The sequence below is a fragment of the Camelus dromedarius genome, chromosome 11 (assembly GCF_036321535.1).
Source record: "Camelus dromedarius isolate mCamDro1 chromosome 11, mCamDro1.pat, whole genome shotgun sequence".
Lineage (NCBI taxonomy): Eukaryota > Metazoa > Chordata > Mammalia > Artiodactyla > Camelidae > Camelus > Camelus dromedarius.
The window spans coordinates 36,732,781-36,752,481 of record NC_087446.1 but is presented as its reverse complement, the minus strand read 5'-3'; the positions used below and the strand labels follow the sequence as shown (position 1 = coordinate 36,752,481).

The 19,701-nt window shown below is 45.2% G+C and overlaps 1 protein-coding gene across 2 annotated transcripts in view; it reads left to right on the top strand.

Moving 5' to 3' along the window:
- PAH (phenylalanine hydroxylase) overlaps window positions 1–19,701 on the top strand; it is a 69,345-nt gene that overhangs the window by 19,366 nt on the left and 30,278 nt on the right. For both annotated transcript variants that reach the window (XM_064491657.1, XM_010990023.3), the window contains 2 exons: window positions 3,859–4,042; window positions 19,105–19,193. In XM_064491657.1, coding sequence (XP_064347727.1) covers window positions 3,859–4,042; window positions 19,105–19,193 — 273 coding nt within the window. The remainder of the gene's footprint in view (window positions 1–3,858; window positions 4,043–19,104; window positions 19,194–19,701) is intronic.

Genomic DNA, 19,701 nt, shown 5'->3' with positions numbered 1-19,701 from the left:
CCCACTGTTTAAAAAAGCACCTGTATTGAACCCCTGGAAGAGCTGATCTTTCTTTCCTGCTTATTTTTCTCCATTCCATCTGAAGACTATATTCTACTTACCTATTATAGTTATTGTTTGTCTCTTCCTTCGAGAATGTAATCTCCAAGAGGACGGGTTTTTTTCCAGCTCTGTTCGTTGTTGCAGCCCAGCACCTAGGACAGTGTTTGGCACAACGATGGTGGATTAGATGAGTTATTGAAAGGCTCCTCTCCGGTAACTTGAGACCAAGGATGTGGGATCTTCTTTGTGAATGTCTTTGATGTTGCCCCAGAAAGCTCTGGAACAAGCCAGGGCATGAACTTCCCCCAAGGCAACAGCACAGGGGGTTCCGAGAAGCTCTCCCTTTCCAGGCTAGCCTCATCTGAAAGTATGCTCAGCATTTCCTTCTCCTTTTTAAAAACGTGCTCTCTGGGAAAAAAAAGAAAAAAAGGCTGATAAAAGTTTAAGGTAAAAGCAAATGTCAACTGATAAAATGACTCATAAACTTAATGTGTTTCAATTCCTGGGAAAATGTGTACTGATATGAAGCTGAGATAGGTAGTGTATAACAGGTCCTTACTGAGTATCTATGAATGAAACCACAGTTGTACTAGGCGCTTTTCCTTTTTTTAATTTTCATTAAGCTACTAGGTAATACTATTTTTATTTTAAACACGGACAAGCAGAAGTTCAAAATGGCCAACTACTGTGTCCAAACGTAGTGAGTTGCAGAGCAGAATTTAAACTCAATTTAGTTCTAAAGCCCACACTCGTTTCAGATACCATGCTTCTTTCCTCCAGGAATGAGATGGCAGAGGAGAGGAAGGGGCCCTAAGCTGGAAGTCAAGGGAAGTTCCAGACACACAAATCCATTTTTTCACTATTCATTACACTCATTCTGTGTATCTATAATTTTATCCACTTGTGATGCATCCCCCTTTAGGAAGATTTTCCTCATGGAAGGGAGCAGAAAGGGGGTTCTGATGAATCCTTATTAAAATAAACTCTTCATTTCACTTTGCTTTTCTCTGGTCCCCACACTCTCCATTCAAGAGTCCTGAGTACTCACATTGTGACTCTGCCATCTTTTATGCAGAAATTAACTACTGGGCAAATCGTGAAATTGTCTTTGAAATGTTTAGCTCTAAACCTTTCTTGCCTCTGCCAAGATGTCCACGTGGAGTAACAGAAAGTTTTCTGTACTTCTCACCCAAAGATGCGGTGAGTGTGTATGGATCCGTGTGTAAACCTACAGAGAACCCTTGTTTAAAGATAAAAATTCACTTACAAAAAAGGTAACGATAATCATAATCAGGTTTGGAGGTTTATTTCTAAAGGCTCTCTTTGCAACCAAAATTATTGTTATCTAAGGATCCACACTAATGAGCTGGAAAAGTTCCACTTAGGAAACTGCATGCCAAGTTAGAGAGTTAATTATTCACAAATTGATTCAAATGGGAGAGAGCTTAAAGGATATGGTTGGGTGTTCTTAGTCAGAAACTTCACTCATATTTAAAAGGTGTATTTTTCTTTTCATTATATGGGTAATATAAGACTTTTGGCAAATAAATAGAAGTCACACATAATCTTGTCATAACTCACTGTGATGCATTTCATTCTAGTCTTTTTTTTTTCCTTGGCCTGGGCATAATTTTTTAAAAGATATTTTAATTATCCCATACCTATATCCATCAAAAGTATTTTCCCAAGTGGCTGTCATTATAACCATTTAAGAGAGAATGTTAAATTTTCATTGTAAAAGTAATAAATGTTTTTAGAAAAGTTGAACTATGATTAAAAGAAAGAAAACAGAAAGGAGATCAAATCACCCATTGTCTGGAGACCACCACTCCTACACCACATCTTGGAGGGCTTCCTGGCACTTCATTTTAAGCGTGTTGTTGTTACCTGCTTTTTAGTGGTTGCATAATCCCCACCGTGTGATTACACCGCAGTGCACCTAACCATTCCCCTCTTAGAGAAATGTAGTTAGTTTACAAACTTTGGTAAAAATGCTTCCCATAAGTTAGGGCTCCAGATTTATAAAAACCTGAGTCAGGGGCACACACTGTTTTATGGCTATTCTTAAAGTGAGAGGCTTCTCTCTGGAAGTGCTGGTGCGAGGGACGGGGTGTGGGTGGGGAACACTAACAGCCTATAGTCGGCTTTCCAGCCTTTTCCCCAGCCTACACCCCTTCCCACCTCCTTCACCACCGCCCTCCTGCCCTCCTGTGCTCTTTGGCAAGTAAGCACCCTGGAGGTGTGTCTGCTGCTGGTTCCCGGCTTGGCTGTGTTCTCTGCTCTCTACAGGGCAGGGATTGGTTGTCTCTTCTTTTGAAGTTTCAGTTTAGGTAAATAGCCAGTGGCGTGTAACCATTTTCTTTCATCCAGAGCCAAGAAGGATGACATTGCTCTTTGCATCGTTTAGGAAGTCATCTCGGTCTGTGTAGAAAGCTTCAGAGGAACCCCTATCTCTCTGGCCTTCTCTCCTCCACATACTCTTTGTATGGGGGTGGGGAGGGGTCCACATTTGGTTACCTGGTCAGGAGTGTGTTGTCTGCAGCTGGTCCCCACAAAAAAGGGCTCCATCCTGTGCCCTTGGGAATGATGAGGAAGAAAGAGCAGGAAGGGTGTCTGTGTGGGGCTGCATATTCTTGTGTTTACTCTATGCAGAGGTTTTCATTTTTTATATTTGGCATAATAGTAATAATGGTAAACGCTGATATTTGCAGAATGCTCACTGTATCCCTGGCAGGAAAGGCTGTGTGGTAAGAAGACCAAAACTCTGACATTAGGGAAAATGGCCCTCTCTCTCCAGCCACTTTTTTTTTAAATTAAAGTGTAGTTGGTTTACAACGTTGTGTCAATTTCTGGTGTACAGCATAATGTTTCAGTCATACATATATTCCTTTTCATATTCTTTTTCATTCAAGTTCCTTGCACTATACAGTAGAAATGTATTATCTATTTTATGTATAGTAGTTAGTATCTGCAAATCCTGAACTCTCAATTTATCCCTCTACCTCCCACTTTCCTCTCTGGTAATCATAAGTTTGTTTTCTTTGTGAGTCTGTGTCTGTTTTGTAAATAAGTTCATTTGCTTTTTTTTAGATTACATGTAAGTGATATCATATGGTATTTTTCTTACTCTTTCTGGCTTACTTCATTTAGTATGACAATTTCCAGGTCCATTCATGTTGCTGTAAATGGCATTATTTTATTCTTTTTTATGACTGAGTAGTATTCCATTGTGTAAATGTACCACAATGTTTTTATCTAGTCATCTGCATAAAATAATGCATAAATCAATTCTCTTTAATGTTTATTATTTGTCTCCCCACATCTTGAGTGTACACTTAATAGAGGAAAATATCTTGGTCTGTTTTGTTCACTGATGTAGTCCAGCCACCTAGAAGAGTGCTCAGTACCTGGTAGGTGCTACATATACATTTGATGCCTAACTTGGATGAAAAGTAATTATATAAAAATATGAATGGTAACTATACTGGGTAATTTTAACTGAGCATTTACTATGTATTTTAACTGAGCATTTACCTGGCAGTGTGTATGTATCATTTTATCCAACATATCCAACAAACTTATGAGGCAGGTACCACTAGTACCACAGAATTACAGATGGAGAAACTGATGGTTAAAAACATGAAAGTACATTTCATGAAAGTATACATGAAAGTGTGTATATATTTATATATAAGGAAATCCTGTTCCTCATCACTCTGCGTTTTGCTGTGTTGTATGTTTTGCTCTGGTTTTATGTGCTTGGTCTGTTCAATGCCAGTGACTGGTCCCTTCCTACCCGCCACTTCTCTTTTCCAGGAGAATGATATAAACCTGACCCACATTGAATCGAGACCTTCACGTTTAAAGAAAGATGAGTATGAATTTTTCACCTATCTGGACAAGCACAGCGTGCCAGCTCTGGCCAACATCATCAAGATCCTGAGGCACGACATCGGTGCCACGGTGCACGAGCTTTCCCGGGATAAGAAGAAAGACACAGGTAAGAGACGAAGGAGTTGTGCAGCACAAATGGCTGTGCATTTTCTTCATAAACTAATTGCAAGAACAACATCTACACTGGAAGACCATTTGGGGGATTAAGCGAAAGGTTGTAGGTCAGGGACCTAGAAGAGTGCCTTGCATATTTAGACATTTAATAAATGTTAGTTCTTTCCCCCCTTCCTCAGGATAGCTCTTTCTTGTATTAGTTGTTATCTGTTGCTACAGTTTTTATACATTTTTCATTCTTGGATTATTACACTCTCAATTTCCCAATCTCTGGAGGTAATATGATTAGGGTGCCAGGGTGCTTCCGATGTAAATACAATTTAAAGAAAAAGTCTTCAGCTCTCTCCATTTCAGCAAGGGGCTCCCCCCACGTCCTCACCACATGCCATTTCTAGAGCTGGAGACTCCCGGGCTCCTTGTTCCTACGACTTTCATAGTCATTGCTCATCTCTTCTGTCTCTTCAACTAGATTACGAGCGCCTTGCAGGCAGGGGGAGCCTCTTACCTGTGTTAATATCCTCAGAGTTTAGCTTAATACACAGCGCTCAGCAAATACTTGTGACTGAATGACTAAACAGAGCAGTCATCAAGACTTGTTCTGCCCCCTTACCTACGCACTAAAATTGCTGCTCGTTAATGTGCCCCGGAGAGCAGTGGAGTGTAGGAATTACAAGTATGGGCTTGGGGTTGGACAGACTCAGTTCAAATCCTCCTCCTTCCACTTGCTAGCTTTGAGACCCCCGACAGGTCTCTTTAATGGCCATACCCTCTGTTTTTCATAAGGCTTTTAGGAGGATTAAATGAGATCTTGCATAGTTGGTGCTTAGAACAATACCCAGCTGGGTAAATGACTGTATGTGGTGGTCGTTAACTATATTATTATTAACTAAGTCCATAGTTTGCATTAGGGATCATGCTTGGCATTGTCTAGTTCTGTTGGTTTTGACAAATGCATAATGTTACGTCTCACGCAGGATGGTTTCACTGCTCCACCTGTTCATCCCTCCCTCCTTACTCCCTCCCCTGGCAACCACTCATCTTTTTACCGTGTCCACGATTTTGACTTTTCCAGAATGTCACACAGTTGGAATCACAGAATACATCATCTTTTGAGACAATTTTTTTTTCACTTAGCAAGGGTCCCTGTATGCCTTTTTATAACTCAATAGCTCATTTTTTAAAATCACTGAATAATGTTCCACTGTAGAGATGTACCACATTTTGTTTACCCGTTCACCTATGACCAAGGACATCTTGGTTACTTCTAAATTTGGGGAATTGGAAACTAAAATTGTTAAACATTCATGTGCAGGTTTTTGTGTGGACATAAGTTTTCAACTCATTTGGGTAACTCATTTGGGTAAATACTTTGAAGTGTTATTGCTGAGATGAACTATTTTTTTCCCTAAATAATCAGACATTTTTTTCAATTGTAAAATCAAAAGTTTCTTTTTCCTTTTTGCCAGAAAAAGAGGATTTCAGGCTCTGTAGCAGAAAATAGCAGTGTTAGTAGGCAGAGATGCTTTAAAATTAGACAAGACCCATGCACAGGCCATCGAAGCACTTACTAAAAGACACTTCCAAGGCCTTCCTAGCCAGGGCTCTGCCCTTCCCAAGGGCAGACATAGGCTCAGGTCGCTGGGTGGGACGGTGGGGCACTCGGAATCCATCTCACATGAGCCCTCTCTGCCTTCCTTCCTGTTCCACCTCCCGAGTAAGCTGCTTCCCTGATGACCGCCTTCTCTTGCTTTTCCGGCCACCTGCTCCCACCAGGAGCCACAGGCCCTCAGGGCGAAGGGCCTGCTGGATCCGGGGCAAGCTCTGTCTCTGCTCAGAGCAGGTGGAGGCTGGCCAGCTGCGGCCCTGGGGTAGGAAATCAAAGCAATTGACAGGCAGCCAGGCCCCTTGAGGAGGCAGGGAAGATGTATACTGATCAGCTGAAAGGCTGGCAGCCTGAACTGGAAGCTCAGAAAGAGGATGTGGAAGAAGAGTTAGGAGCCCAGACTCCGGAACCAGGATGCACACTTGGTGTGACTTTGGGTAAATTACTAACCTTCACAATCTGCCACTGTGTCACGGGGAATAAAATCTCTGCCTCACAGGATTACTGAAATAGCATCGCCAACAGCACAGAGCACGTTTAAGGGTCTACTCCATGTTCTCTGTTCTCACCATCATCATCACTCTTACGACAAATAATGACCTACGCACAGGAGCCGAGAAAAGCCAGCCTGCACACAGCCACTTCTTCAGAGATTCTGAGAACCAGAAAAAGACCTCAGAGGTCACGTAGCCCAACAGACCCCTTCATTTTTCATTGGGAAAAAAAATGGAGGCCATGACTTGCCTTAAGGCACAGAGTGAATTCTGTGCAGTTGTGGGCAAGCAGGTGTCGAGTGCTGCTCTGTGCCAGGCACATGCTTGGAGCTAGAGGGAAAGACGTCAGCACTGCCGTTCTTAAGGAGCTCACAGCTGACAAGGGCATGGAGACAGCCCAGCCGGAAGAGGGCAGAGGAGGGGCACAGAGGAGGGGCAGGTGCTGTAATGGAGACGCGGCTGGTGGAAAGTGGCCTCTTGTCTACCTTTTAACTCTGAGGACCCAGCAAGTGTGAAAGTGAAGAAGCCACCATCCCCACACAAAGGTACCTCATAAGCAGCATGGGGTTCATCAGAGGCAGAACAGGGGCTCAGAATGGCAAGGCGTTGATATTTACAGATGGGTTGACATTTGACCCAGTGGAGGAAAAAAACGCTCAGACTAAGCCTTTAAAACAACACGTGTTGTGGGACTCTCATTTCTTTGGATGATTGCTCACCCCACCCCTCCTGGCTTCCCATCCCTGACACGCTTTCCTGACCTTCACATCCATGCAACAGAATGGCTGCTCTGGACACAGTGATGCTGAAACAACACAGTCTTGCACCTGCTGAGACAGATGGGCTCTTTGGGTTTCTGGGGTCGTTTTTGTGAACTGGAGTCTGGACCCAGAAACAGAACATCTTAGGCCAAAAACCATCCCTTTTGCCAAATTGTTCGTTCTGTAGAAATCCATGGGAGAATAGTTAGGAGAAGAAATGCACTGTCGTAGATCTGAACCTTTGGATTCTTTCCCTCGACAAAATGCCCTTTCTCCTGAGGGGCTCAGATCTTGGGTGAGCCTGACAGCAGGTTGAAGTGGGAGTTCTGAACCCCTCAAATCAATTAGGCTAACCCACTTTCCACCCTAGTTTTTAAACCGTTGAAAAGGCTGTTAGGGTGCTAGAAAATGAAAATTTTCCAGTTTCTTAATTGCTTAAGTTCCCCACCCAAAACAGCTTAGGGGAAGGTCAATTACGGTGACATGTTAAAGAAACCGCAACCTCCTAAAACACCTCCTGGAGAAGCTGATGTGAGTTTAATAGGATTTTAATCCAGAGAGTCTTTTGAATACTTGAGTTCTTTTCTCCCCCTGCCCTCTCTCCTGATGACCTCAAATCCTTCTTCAGCCCAACATGAAAGAGCATTAATATCATCCATCGATCAATCTACTAATCCTCTTACCTTTCCCTTTGAGTCTCCTGCATGACATTACATTTAGCGGGGGTCGGGGGTGGGGGTGGAAAATTCCTGCACGGAGACAAGTTGCAGCCAGGAGAGGAAGACGGACAAACTGTTCTGGCTAGACAGAAGTGTAGGGTCATCACCTTTTGAGAAATGTATCTGTTTGGAGTTATTTTCCAAGAGCAATGGGAAACTGAGTAGATTTTGTTTGAGTTGTGCTGATTATAAGGGTCTGGGTGTGGAAACAGAGAGTCCAGACTGCCAGTACAGTGGTATTTTCCGCGGGGAGCAGAAATTTTTCATTTTCTAGCACCCTCACGGCGTTTTGAACAGTTTATTTATTTACTCATCTATCTATTTGTCTTATCTACTGTCTAGCTAGCTTGGGGGCACTGATGATTTTGTCTTTTTTACTTGGATAAATTTCTGAAGGAATGATTCAAGGGGAAAAATTATTGTGAGAAAACAAAAGTAACATCATTATGTTTATTCCTTCCCTCCTACATGCCCCTCCCTCCTCCCAGCTTGCTGAGTTTTTTTCTCTTTTCTGCTTCAGCCCTGCTGCCCTGAAAGGCAGTGCCATGAGAAGGCTGAAGTTTCAGATCCATTGTGAGGGAGGAATTCCTTGGAGGAACTGGAAGAGCTCCTGGGATTGTGGGCAAAAGGGCACACATGCATGTGCACGTGTATTTTTTAAGAGAGAAGATCTTCAAAGGGGTCACGGTTCCTGAAGAGTTGAGACCCTGCAGAGAGAAGCTGCTTAGGACGGAAGAAGGTCCAGATGGTTGGGGGCTTTCCCCATTCCCACCACCTGTGCCTGCCTTTCCTCTGCTCATCTGTTCTGTTTCCATCATCTTCCCTTTGTCCTGTCCTCAGTTCCAAACCTTCCATGCATTTCACTTGGCCCGCGTTTGCCTCCGGGCTGTAGATGCTTGTGGCCCTTGGTCTGCTGGAGACCCGTGATCTGCATGTTTGTGAAAACACACGGGGCTGCTTTCAGTCTACCTGGATGCTTGCTGTCTGTGCTGATGTTGCTGGAAGTCCTCTGGCAGCGGGGATGGGACTTTTATGTTCGTAGACTGCCTCATCGAGACAAGCAGACCCAAGCTGACAGCGGAGGTGGTGCCAACCTCGGAGTTGGAAGCTGGGATAGGGCTTGCTCCCGTGCAGTCATCAGAGGCAGCTCTACTCCCTGGCAAGGGAAGAATCCTGAGTAAATGCTGTTTCTGCATACCAGTCTGCTTGCCAGGTCACAGGGCTAAAGCGAAGGGAGATCATAAGATTATAAGCAGGCTCTCACTCTGAGAGGGATTCCTCATTTGCATGTCAAATCCAAAATTCTTTCTCCTTCAGTTGTATCATTAAAGCTTTGCAACAGTCAACTCAGATAGAGTGAGCAGATAACAGGATTCTCATTCTCAACATTAGGATATGAGACAGACAGGTAAACTTGAGTTGCAGCACAGATTTGGGAGTTTTCATCGTTCTAGTTCAATTCGTGGATGGTAGTTACTGGCCAAGTTGCTGGGCTCCGTAGGCCTCCCTTTTCCCACCTGTAAAATGAAGATGTCTGTGTGCCAGTGTGGTTGTGTGCATTCTATGAGATGATTGGCACAGTATGTCTGGCATAAAGGATCCATGCAGAATGGTCAGTAAACTTATCCCTGAGTCTTTCCTGGGAATGCCCAATGAATCTTGCCGGTGAGGCAAGGCTCCAAACTCCTAATATTTGATAAAGAAAGGTCACTCTGATTTGCTTTTTGTATCAATCCAAAAAGATGATGACATTTACAAAGACTGAAAGAATATCTTTTCTCTCTCTGACAGGTGTGTTCCCTCAATTGAAGGAGGTAGTAAGAGGACAGGAAATGATTGTAACTAAATGTCAACTTGCCATTTATGCTGGATTGAGGGATCATGATAGCAAGTCAAAAAGAGCAATTAATTTAGAGCCAGGATTTGGAGTCCTGTTCTGTATACTGCCGGCTAGGTTTGAATCCCATCTGAGGACACCTCACTCCCTTCCCTTCCCTTCCTCACCTGTGAAATAGAGCTGAGACCCACTGGGACACCTCACTCCCTTCCCTTCCTCACCTGTGAAATAGAGCTGAGACCCACTCTGCCACTTATAGGGCTCCTGGGAGCATCACGCAGGAAACTCTGTATTTAGGGTGTTGGATGCATTGAGTTGAACTTGAACAGGCCCTTGATCTTTGACATCCTTAAGTGGCAGGTGGGGAGCTCTATGATCTATAACCCCAGCCTAGTATCAGGCTATTTACCACTACCAGCTCCATGAGTGTAGACACTGACCAGGCTAATAATACATAGGGAGTTGGTGGTAGCCACCCACGCACTGGAGCCAGCCTCACTCAGCAGCCAGCGAGACAACTTCATGTGTGGGATGATGTGAGGGGCCCTGGGAATGAGCTCTCATTTCCAAATATTGTTCCTGCGAACCTGGTTTGGATGCTTAACATTATCCGCGTGGCTCCGTGTTATTTTGGAAACAGCTCTGGTCTAGGAGATGGAAGGCCAGCTTCCCAACCAGGTTTCTTTCCTTCTTTCCTCCCTCCCTTTTTTTCCCTTCTTTTCTTCCTTCTTCCTTACCATTCTGACAACACCCATTACCAAAACTAGTAGCCCAGTTTTTTTTTTGTTTTCGTCCTCTTTGAAATATTTATCGCATTTGACACCGTTATCCCCCTGGAATTCTCTTTCCTTAATCTATAAATCTATAAATCACATGACGATCACTTGTTAAAATCCTGGCTACTGGGGTTTTCTTCCTTTTTCTCTTACTACTCCTCAAAAACCAGAGTCTGCTTGACCACCTTCTTCTATTTCATTCACATTTATGCCTGAATTCAGTTGATCATTCATTCATACAACTCATATTTACTGAGCACCCATTCAGTGGCAGCCACATGACAGGGATGTGGTAGGGAGAACAACACATGTGGTGCCCTGACTCACGTGTCCTATGATCTCAGAGGTAGTTGTTATATGGCTGGGTCTATGCAGGGATAGGAAAGTGGGCACGCGTCAGGAGCACTTAGGATGTATTCTATTCAATCCAATCAATGTAGATTGACCATAAGTCCAGTTCTAAGAAGTTCTAAGTAGTGGGTAATCTGATCTCAGGGAGCTCTCAGAAAACAGAATTCAGTATTTGGGGATATGGTGGGCAACCTGCCGATAGATAAATTTGTAAGATACGTGACATCTTACAAAGGATGTTGGGAAGATAGCTCCAGTTTAGACTGATAATTAAGTGCTTTTTCCTTCATTCATTGCTTCACTCATGTCCTTCACTCATTCCATCCACTTACTCATCCTGACATCTTGGCACTCTCTACTTCATGCTTGGTTCCTTTTACTCAGCTGCTTCTCATTCTCACTTTGACATGTGGACAGTAAGAGCAAATGCTTTGCCTGGCTTGTCAGCGATGAAAGTGGACCCTGAACCCACTACTCCCCTGCTCTGTCCGGGAGGAAGGGAATGGCTTGGCACCGTCAGCCAGCATTTGGCTCTTGCCTTCTTGCCAAGACCTTCCTGAAGGGCATTCCTTCTTCAGAAAGAAGGTAGAAGCTCCTTAAAAGAGGTAACTAAACCACTCAAAAGTCTTCACCCTGCAGGATGCCATGGCACACCATCCCTTCTCCCTTCGGGGGAGCTGTCATGATCAGCCCAGCAAAGACTTTTCTGCTGGGCTGGGGGCCATTGCCTCAGAGGAGACGTTCAGGAGCCTAGGAAGAGCGGGTGAAAACACCCTTCTATTTTGGGCCTAGGAAGTGGAGGATTTATTGCTCTCCCTGAGACAGGCTGGAGGCAGAAGTCTGGGGCAAGCCTGGGTGCCTGGCTGGCTCCACCCTGGGGCTGGTGAATGTCTGCTGGAAGGAGAGAGTGAGAAGGGACTCAGCCTGCACCTGGAATGGCTATAAATTTAATGGTCCTGCTCTGACCCGCTGGCCAGGAAGCAGGCTCCAGCCAGGCCTGGGGCAGGGGGAGCTTTTGCTAAGGAGCACCCCTGAGCCAGCCGCCCCTCAGCGTCCGGGCTGAGCAGTTGACCCTGACTTAATGAGACCACGACGTGGGTGTCCAGGGCCAGCTCTCCCGCGGGCTGCTTCCCTTGGAGCCAAATCAATATTTATTAATGATCTGCTCCCCCGGGAGCTCCTGGCCTCACAGAGGGCCTCTGTTGCACCAGCCTGCTCAAGTCATTCATTAACCGCTGAGCCCAGCAGCCTGCGAGGCCGTGGAGGGGCTCCCAGAGGCCAGCCCACCGCGGAGGTATTTGCAAAGGTCATTAATGAGCTAATCTGATTTGACTTTTCAAAACAGAGGCCTGGGTCACTGGGGTCAGTCTCCATTCCCAGCTTTCTGATTGAGACTGGGTGGGAGGGAAGAGGCCTGTGACCTTCACTGAAGAAGAGAAGGGAAAAGTGAAGGTGTCTTGGAGGAGCAGAGAACTTAGGTGTTCAAAAGTTATCACCCCCAAATCCAGGCAGGCTCAGGAAGGAAGGCACAGAAGACCGGAGCTGTCAGAGGGATTTTCTTCGAGCCCCTTTAAATTCACAGTTTAGTTTGTCATCTCCTTCCCTTCTCCAGGTGGGAGAACAGAGATCTAAACTAAAGGGCCCCGAACCCCCACCTTGTTCTAAGCCAGACTGGCATAGCGATTAAGCGCACAAGCCTTGGAGTTCCAGTTTCAGCTCCGCCGGCTCAGTGACCTTGAACAAGTCACTTCATCCCTCTGAGCCTCAGTCTGCTCATCAGTAAAGTGGGAATAATCATGTGCACCCCCTAGGATGCTCTGCGAACTAAAACAGACAATGGGAGTAAAGTGCTTAGTTTAGCACAGCATCTGGTGCCTTGGGAGCTCTCAGAAAAATGTAACTTTAAAGGAAACAATGGTAACTGTAACTTCGGGGCTGGGAAAATTGGAAGAGCCCAAGGGTCGAGGATGGGGACACAAGTATGTGCTCTGCCGCCTCTGTCACTGGTGGCCTGTGTGACCTGACTTTTAATCCGACAAGTATCTCTGGGTTTGTGTGTGTGTGTGTGTGTGTGTGTGTGTGTGTGTGTGTGTGTGTGTGAGGTTCAAGTGTAATGATGACACAGGTCTACCTACTGTGGGTTAGTTGCTTCTCAACCCCAACCAAGGAGCAGGTGAGGGCTTGGCTGCTATACCCATTTCACAGATGAGAAGCCAGAGACTGAGGGATCAAGTGACTTTCTCAGTGGGAGAGAGGGATAGGGGAGATGCAACTTAGTCACAGACCTGTTGGCTTCAAGTCCAGGGTGTGCACGATATAAAGTGTAGGTACAAATGTCACAGCCTGGTCCTGATTTTGCCTGGGCACCTCTGCAGTCTCCTGCCTTTAGCACCTGGTGTCCTCACCCTGCTTGCTTCATAGCCCTGCTTAGCTGGGCCTCTTGCCGCCACATTCTCCAGCACCCAGGACTTGCCTCTCCTGGGTCTCATTTCTTTAAGCCCTGCTTGTCCCTACTCAAGCTCATAGCTGGTGAATTACTTCTCTTAACTATCAGGCTTGGCCTGGGTCCTCCTACCCCAGAGGACACGTAGGCTGTACCCAGGGCCTCTGGGCAACAACGCCTTTATGTTAAGTGAGGTCTGGGGAGGAATCAATTCAAAGGTAGGACTGGGCTGCTGCCTGGAGAAAGTGTGGACCAGGACCATCAACCCCTTATCACTTGGCCTCCTCTAATGATGCTAATGATAATGATGCTGAGCGTGGTACCATATACTCTTAAAGCACCTGCTATGCCCCAAGCACTGTTCTGTTCACACATTAGCTCATTTCATCCTCAAGTCCTCTGAAGTACATACTGTTACGATAGCTGTTTTACAGATAGGAACCTGGGGAACAAAAAGGTTAAGTAATTTGCACAAAGTCTCAAAGTCACAAAGTAGCAGAGGTGAGATCTGGACCCAGGCAGTCTGGCTTCAATCTATGTGACTAGCCACCACGCGTTCTGGGCCTTTGCTGGATGATGACAGGAGCCTAGAAGCCACCAGAGTCCCGTGGACTTGGGTGAGCACCTTACGGCCTCACGGTGCTGCCTGGGGGTCCCTCACGTTCTCTGTGATGAGGTCCTGGGGTGCTAAGCTGCTTCAACTTTTGTCTTTTCTTTGCCAAGACTTGAATCCTTTGAGTCTTTGCAACTCTCAAGTTCTCTGATCCGCCCCTCTCGCCCCACCAAGAGGTCTGAACCAAGCCATGTGGCCCAACTACATAGTGTTTCCCTTTGAAGGAGAGAGGGGGCAAAAAAAAAAAGTCACTCAAAGCTGAAAGTATTGTGGTTCTGCTGCCCTCTGGCGTTCAGTTGGAAGACGGCCTAGCTCTGAACCAAGGTTGGGGCAAAGAGGCTTCTATCTGGAGGAAAGCCTTGTTTCTTTGGTGAGAGGAGAAAGGGAAAATGTAGGGGCCACATATTTTGGGAGCTGAAGAAGTGTAGTGGCTGTACTTCCAGAAACAAGCGAGGTTGACATGCTGATTGACTGGAAGTATATTTGCACGTGTCCTCTGGCCAGCCGCAGCCCTCCACAGCTGGGATATGAAACCCAAGAGGAACTGCAGCAACAAGTGAATCCAAGAGCCCACATTTTATACAGGGAAGAACTGAGGCCCGAGATTAGAAAGCCTGTCAATATCAAAGCTGGACTGAAGTTGCTTCCCAGTTTCCCTTCTTAAATCCTCCCTCTCCTCTTCCTCCTCCTCCTCCTTCCTCTGCTTCCTCATTAAACTCTTTTCCATCCTAATGATTAACATTGATCGAGCACCTACTGTGGGCTGGCCACTCTGCTAATTAAGGTGTGTCCCATTTCCTATAGCATTTAATTTATGCAATGATGCAATAATGTGGAAAGACAGTTTTAATTCACTTTGTAGCAAAAGGAACTAAGGCTCCAAGAGATAAAATACTTGCTCAAGTACACAACAAGCTAAGGAGCAGACTTCCCAGCCTTGCTGGGAGACTCTGTGCTCTCTGCACTAGGTAGAGCTAAGGGCAGAGGAAAAGGAAAAACCATCCCTGGAGCTTGCAGCTGAACAGGAATAGCACACCTCTCTGTTCACACCTCTGTTATCGTGCTTGGCTTTCTTGTGCTTCATAGGTTTTGTGTTTTTCACAAAGGTTTGTGGCAGCCCTGTACTGGGCAAGTCCATCAGTGTCATTTTTCCAACAGCATTTGCTCACACCGTGTCTCTGTGTCACGTTTTGGTAATCAATATTTCAGACTTTTGTATTATTATATTTGTTATGGTGGTCTCAGATCAGTGACCTTTTTTTTTCCTGAGCGAGATCAGTAATCTTTGATGTCACTACTGTAACTCACTGAAGGCTCAGATGATGGTTACATTTTTTAGTAACTGAGGATTTTTAAATTAAGGTATGTATGTTGTTTTTTCAGACATAATACCATTGCACACTTAATAGACTACAGTATAGTTTAGACATTATTTTATATGTACTGGGAAGCCAAGAAATTCATGAGACTCGCTTTACTATGATAGTCTCTTTATTGCGGTGGTCTGGAACCGAACCCACAGTATTTCTGATGTGTACTTGTATTTACTATGTATCAGGCAGGCAAATCACACATTTTAACTCATTTAAATGTATGTTTTTCCTGTAAAGTAGTACTTTATCATCCCCACTTTACCAATAGGAAGATTAAGGCACAAGGACGTTTAATAATTTGTCGCGGATGCCACAGAGGGTAAGGGCAGAGAGAATTCAGGCCTAGGCTGTCTGGCTCTGTTGTCCAGGCCCTTAACCACTGCCTCTCCTTGAGACCCGCAGGAAACCAGGTCTGAGCTGTGGGTAGACTCTGGCTGTTCCAATCCCCTTGAGCTGTGGCAACGTATTGTCAAGTCTCCAGGACCCTCCCCCTGGGGTCTGGAGCCACAGGATGTTGTATAAAGTAGCATCCCCATCCCTCTCCATCTCCTTGCATTGCTTTCTTCTTCTTCAGGAACTTCCAAGCATGGTTATATATTTAAATTTACTTAGTGCTTATGCCTTGTTACCCTCACTAGAATAGAATCATCACAGGAGTGAAGACTCCACTGTATTCACCCCTCAACATCCAGTGCCTGGTAGTCACAGGTGCTCAGTACAGATTCATGAAAAGTCCTTTGGCAAGTTGAAGGGTCTCTCAAGTCAGAAGGTGGTGCAGCAGGAAAGGGCTGGCTTGCCCTATCTCTGGGGGCAGCATTATTGCCAGAATTATGGATAATTTTCAGGCAAAAGAGAGACTATGAATGAGTTGGGACAGGATGCCTTCAGAGAGAGGTGACAGGGGCAGCAACACTCTAGAGAAACAGGAAGGGTCTCAGAGGAGATCCTGAGTCCTGGCTGACTACAATAGGATGTCCTTTCTCAAGCCCTTCCAAACCCGGGTAGGGAATGGACTGTATTTTCATTGCTGACCACAGAGGTCCCTTGTACAAAACAAGGCACTGGGCTCAAGAAGAAAGGGAAACTTCGAGAGAATTCTCCTGATGAAGTGAGAAGCCAGGTTCCATGCTGGGTGAGCAGAATATGGTGCTGAATCATCCCAGACTCCAGAGTCTAGCTTTTGGGACCATGGAGGTCTCTGAAGTGACTTGCCCTCCCTGTTCCTCAGTTTCACCTTCTATAAAATGGGGATAATAATAATACCTACCTCATGGGGCTGTATACGAATTGGGTGAGGCAGTATATGTAAAGTGTTTAGGACAGTGCCTGGCACAAGGCAAGAACCATATGAGAATTTGCCGGACTTACTACTATAGCGTCTGCTTCTGTTATCACTACCATAGGGAGCCCATCTGGAGAAGTGGGCTGGGCTTTGGGGCATGGAAACTTCCAGGTGGGAAACTGCAAAGACAATCAGACAGTCAGGCTTCACAGCCAGCCCCCCTAACTACCATGTTCTGCCCCCTCCCATAACTGGCAGGATGGATTTGTGGTTTGGACCTGAGACCACAGAGTCAGCCTGGCCTGAGTTCTGAGTTTACATCTGACTCCACTGCTTCCTAACAGCATGTGTATTTGGGTTTGTCACTTAATCTCTCTCTACCTCAGTGTTCTTGTTTATAAATCTGGAGACCAACACTACCCAGCAATAGTACAAATACTGGGGAAAGTATTTGGAGCGATACTCTGTTAGTTTGTTTTTATCATTAACATAGGCAGTAGAGAGTTTAGCAGCTCAGATCTATGGAAATGAATCTCTAAATGGACCTTTACTAATGCTATTCAGAGAAGCATCTTGTTTTGGTGGAATGCAGCTCTTCCTGTCTGATGCACTTCTGTGTAGACCATGGATGACAGTTCCCCAGTCTGGCCACTAGATGGCATGCATGTTCTTTTCTGCCCTACCTGAGCAGGGCCGGATTCAGAAATAACAGGCATGGGATGGAAAGCTACCTATTATGGACCAGACATTGGGCTGCACCCTTTGCCTACATTCTTATTCACTCCTCGCAGCAATCCCCAGATTAAAGGAGATGTTCCACCGAAAATGACACAGTGCCTGACACATGGTAAGACCTCAGAGAATATTGCTCTTCTTCCTGTTGTTACTATTATTCTCATTTTCACTGAGACACAGAGAGGATAATTAGGCCACTGGAGCCTGGGTTCTAAGCCAGACCTCAATGGCTATAAGTTCATCATCTTTTCCCCTAAACTTTCTTCCCTCTTTTCTGTCTATGCACCGGGAACAACAGTGCACTAGTGGTTCCTGACTTCATGGACTTTACAGTCCAGAATGGCCTAGTCTCTGTTCATTCCGGGGACAGTTCCACTCCCAGTGTGTCTTCCTTCCCGAAGGCCACAGAGATTTGGGTGCTACTGCCTGCTCTTCGCCCTAACGTCCCTCCCTGCAGGACCCAGTCATTGTAGGTCACACAACTCAGACTCCATCTCTCCTCTGGTATGCTGCTGCTTCAGAACAAGCCCATGGATTTTTAAGTACTGCTGGGCATCGTCAAATCCCAGACTACTGGACTGCAGTCATTCCACTTCACCAGTAGCTTTCAAATTGGCTTTGGTATCGAAAGATTTTTCTGGGGTGTCTGGGGGTCCATGAGAAGGAGACACATGATAGGAAGATGGGCTCACCCTCTGTGCAAAGCAAGAAAGCAGCTAGGAGGTCTCCAGCACTCCAGCAACACAGCACCTCCTGTTGGGTCCTGAGGAGACTGGGCTCCCATCAGGATATAACCTCCTATTGTCCAGAAGCCCCCGCTCCAGTCAGCTGCACAGGAAGAAGAATCTATTTGACAGCTTCCTGGTTTGTCTTTCCCAGCTTTGTTAAATTTGGGTTTTACTGAAGATTGGTCACTATCTCTCCACAAAGGTCTAGTGGCATTGAGCAGCAGTAATCTGATTCCTGCCCACTCCTCAATCTGGATTTTACACAGCTGGGTAGTGAAGCTAAGTGAGGGTGACCCCTGGGAGCACTTGTCTCCAAAATCAGAGAATTGGAACCCTGGACCTAAGTGTGGGTCTGTGGGTATGTGTGTTCACTTTTGTTTCTTATTTTACAAAAGCAATTTATGTTCATTATTTAATCAGGAAAGTAAAAAGAGAACAGCTGTGGTTTTACCTCATTTATATTCTGGAAGAGATCTGGAACACATATTACATGGAATATTCTGCTGCCACAGTAAACCATCAAAAACCACTCCACTCTACCATGGTAGATGGAAGGGAGATAAATTTTGAGGTAATTCTGAGAAAATCTCCAGGAAAGAGACTATGTTTGGGAATGTGTTTTGATATTTGTTTCCAAGGTGTTAAGTGAAATAAAGCTAGACAGGAAAAAGGAAGGAAGGAAGGGAGGGAGGGAGAGAGGGAGAGAGAGAGGGAGAGAAACAAAGAAAGAAAGGAAGGAAGAAAGAAAGAAAGATTGCATGGTATCTTTTATATGTGGAATCTTCAAAAACAAAAATGTTAAACTCATAGAAAGAGAGTAGATAACTGGGTGCTAGGAGCTGGGTGTGGTGGGAATAAGGAGAGGTGGGGAAAAGGGTACAGACTCAGCTGTGAGATGAAGAAGGTCTGAGGATCTAATATAAAACATGGTGACTGTAGGAGATAATGCTGTCTTGTATCATTGACTTTTGCAAAGAGAGTAGACCCCTCCCTGCTCAAAAGATAAATATGTTGGGTGATGGGTATGTTAACTAGATGGAAGGAATCCTTTCACAATGTATATGGCTATCTAATCACCATGAGCTACTCTAAAATATCTTAAAATTTTATTTGTCAATTATACTTCAATAAAGTGGAATACACAAGTAAATAAATTAGTTTCCAAGGACACTGAGATTTAAATTTTGAACTGTAGTATTTGAGGGATTATCTGGAACCCCACTTGCCACCACCATGGACTTGACTCATTGGGGCTAATCCTGTGCTTCTGACCTTGGTGAGGCCTTTGGCCACCTGCTGCTAATCTGCTGCTGAAGACTTTGCCCTTTCTGTGTTGCAGTGCCTTGGTTCCCAAGAACCATTCAAGAGCTTGACAGATTCGCCAATCAGATTCTTAGCTACGGAGCAGAACTGGATGCAGATCACCCGGTGAGTCCACAGCCCCCCTGATGAGAGTCTGTCAGTTCCTTCCCTCCCCACCCTACTCCCATCCCTCCTTGGGAGCAGTGTGTCTTTGTTTGCTTGGACAGCAAACATTTATTGAGTGCTACTTAGACATCATCACCATCATCATCATCATCATGGTTATTATCATTGAAGCAAATACAACTCACCATCCAGAAACTACTGTTTTTATGTCACATACGGATGTAAGTGGTGTGTATACACACACGCATGATCACACAAAACACACATGTAAATCATCTTTGTTTCTGATTTGGTCCAACTACAGAGATTTAAATCAAGTGCTTGGGGAACTGAACAACTAACGACTCTACCAGGTGCCATTGGGGCAGTGAGGAGTGGTGCATTGGAAATGGATTTTAAAAACTGAGGATGAAAGTCAAATAAGGGAACAAGGGGCTTTATGATCTGAGGGAACAGCATATGCAAAGGCTCTGAGTCCTGAAAGTGTCCGGAATATTTGGGGAATGGC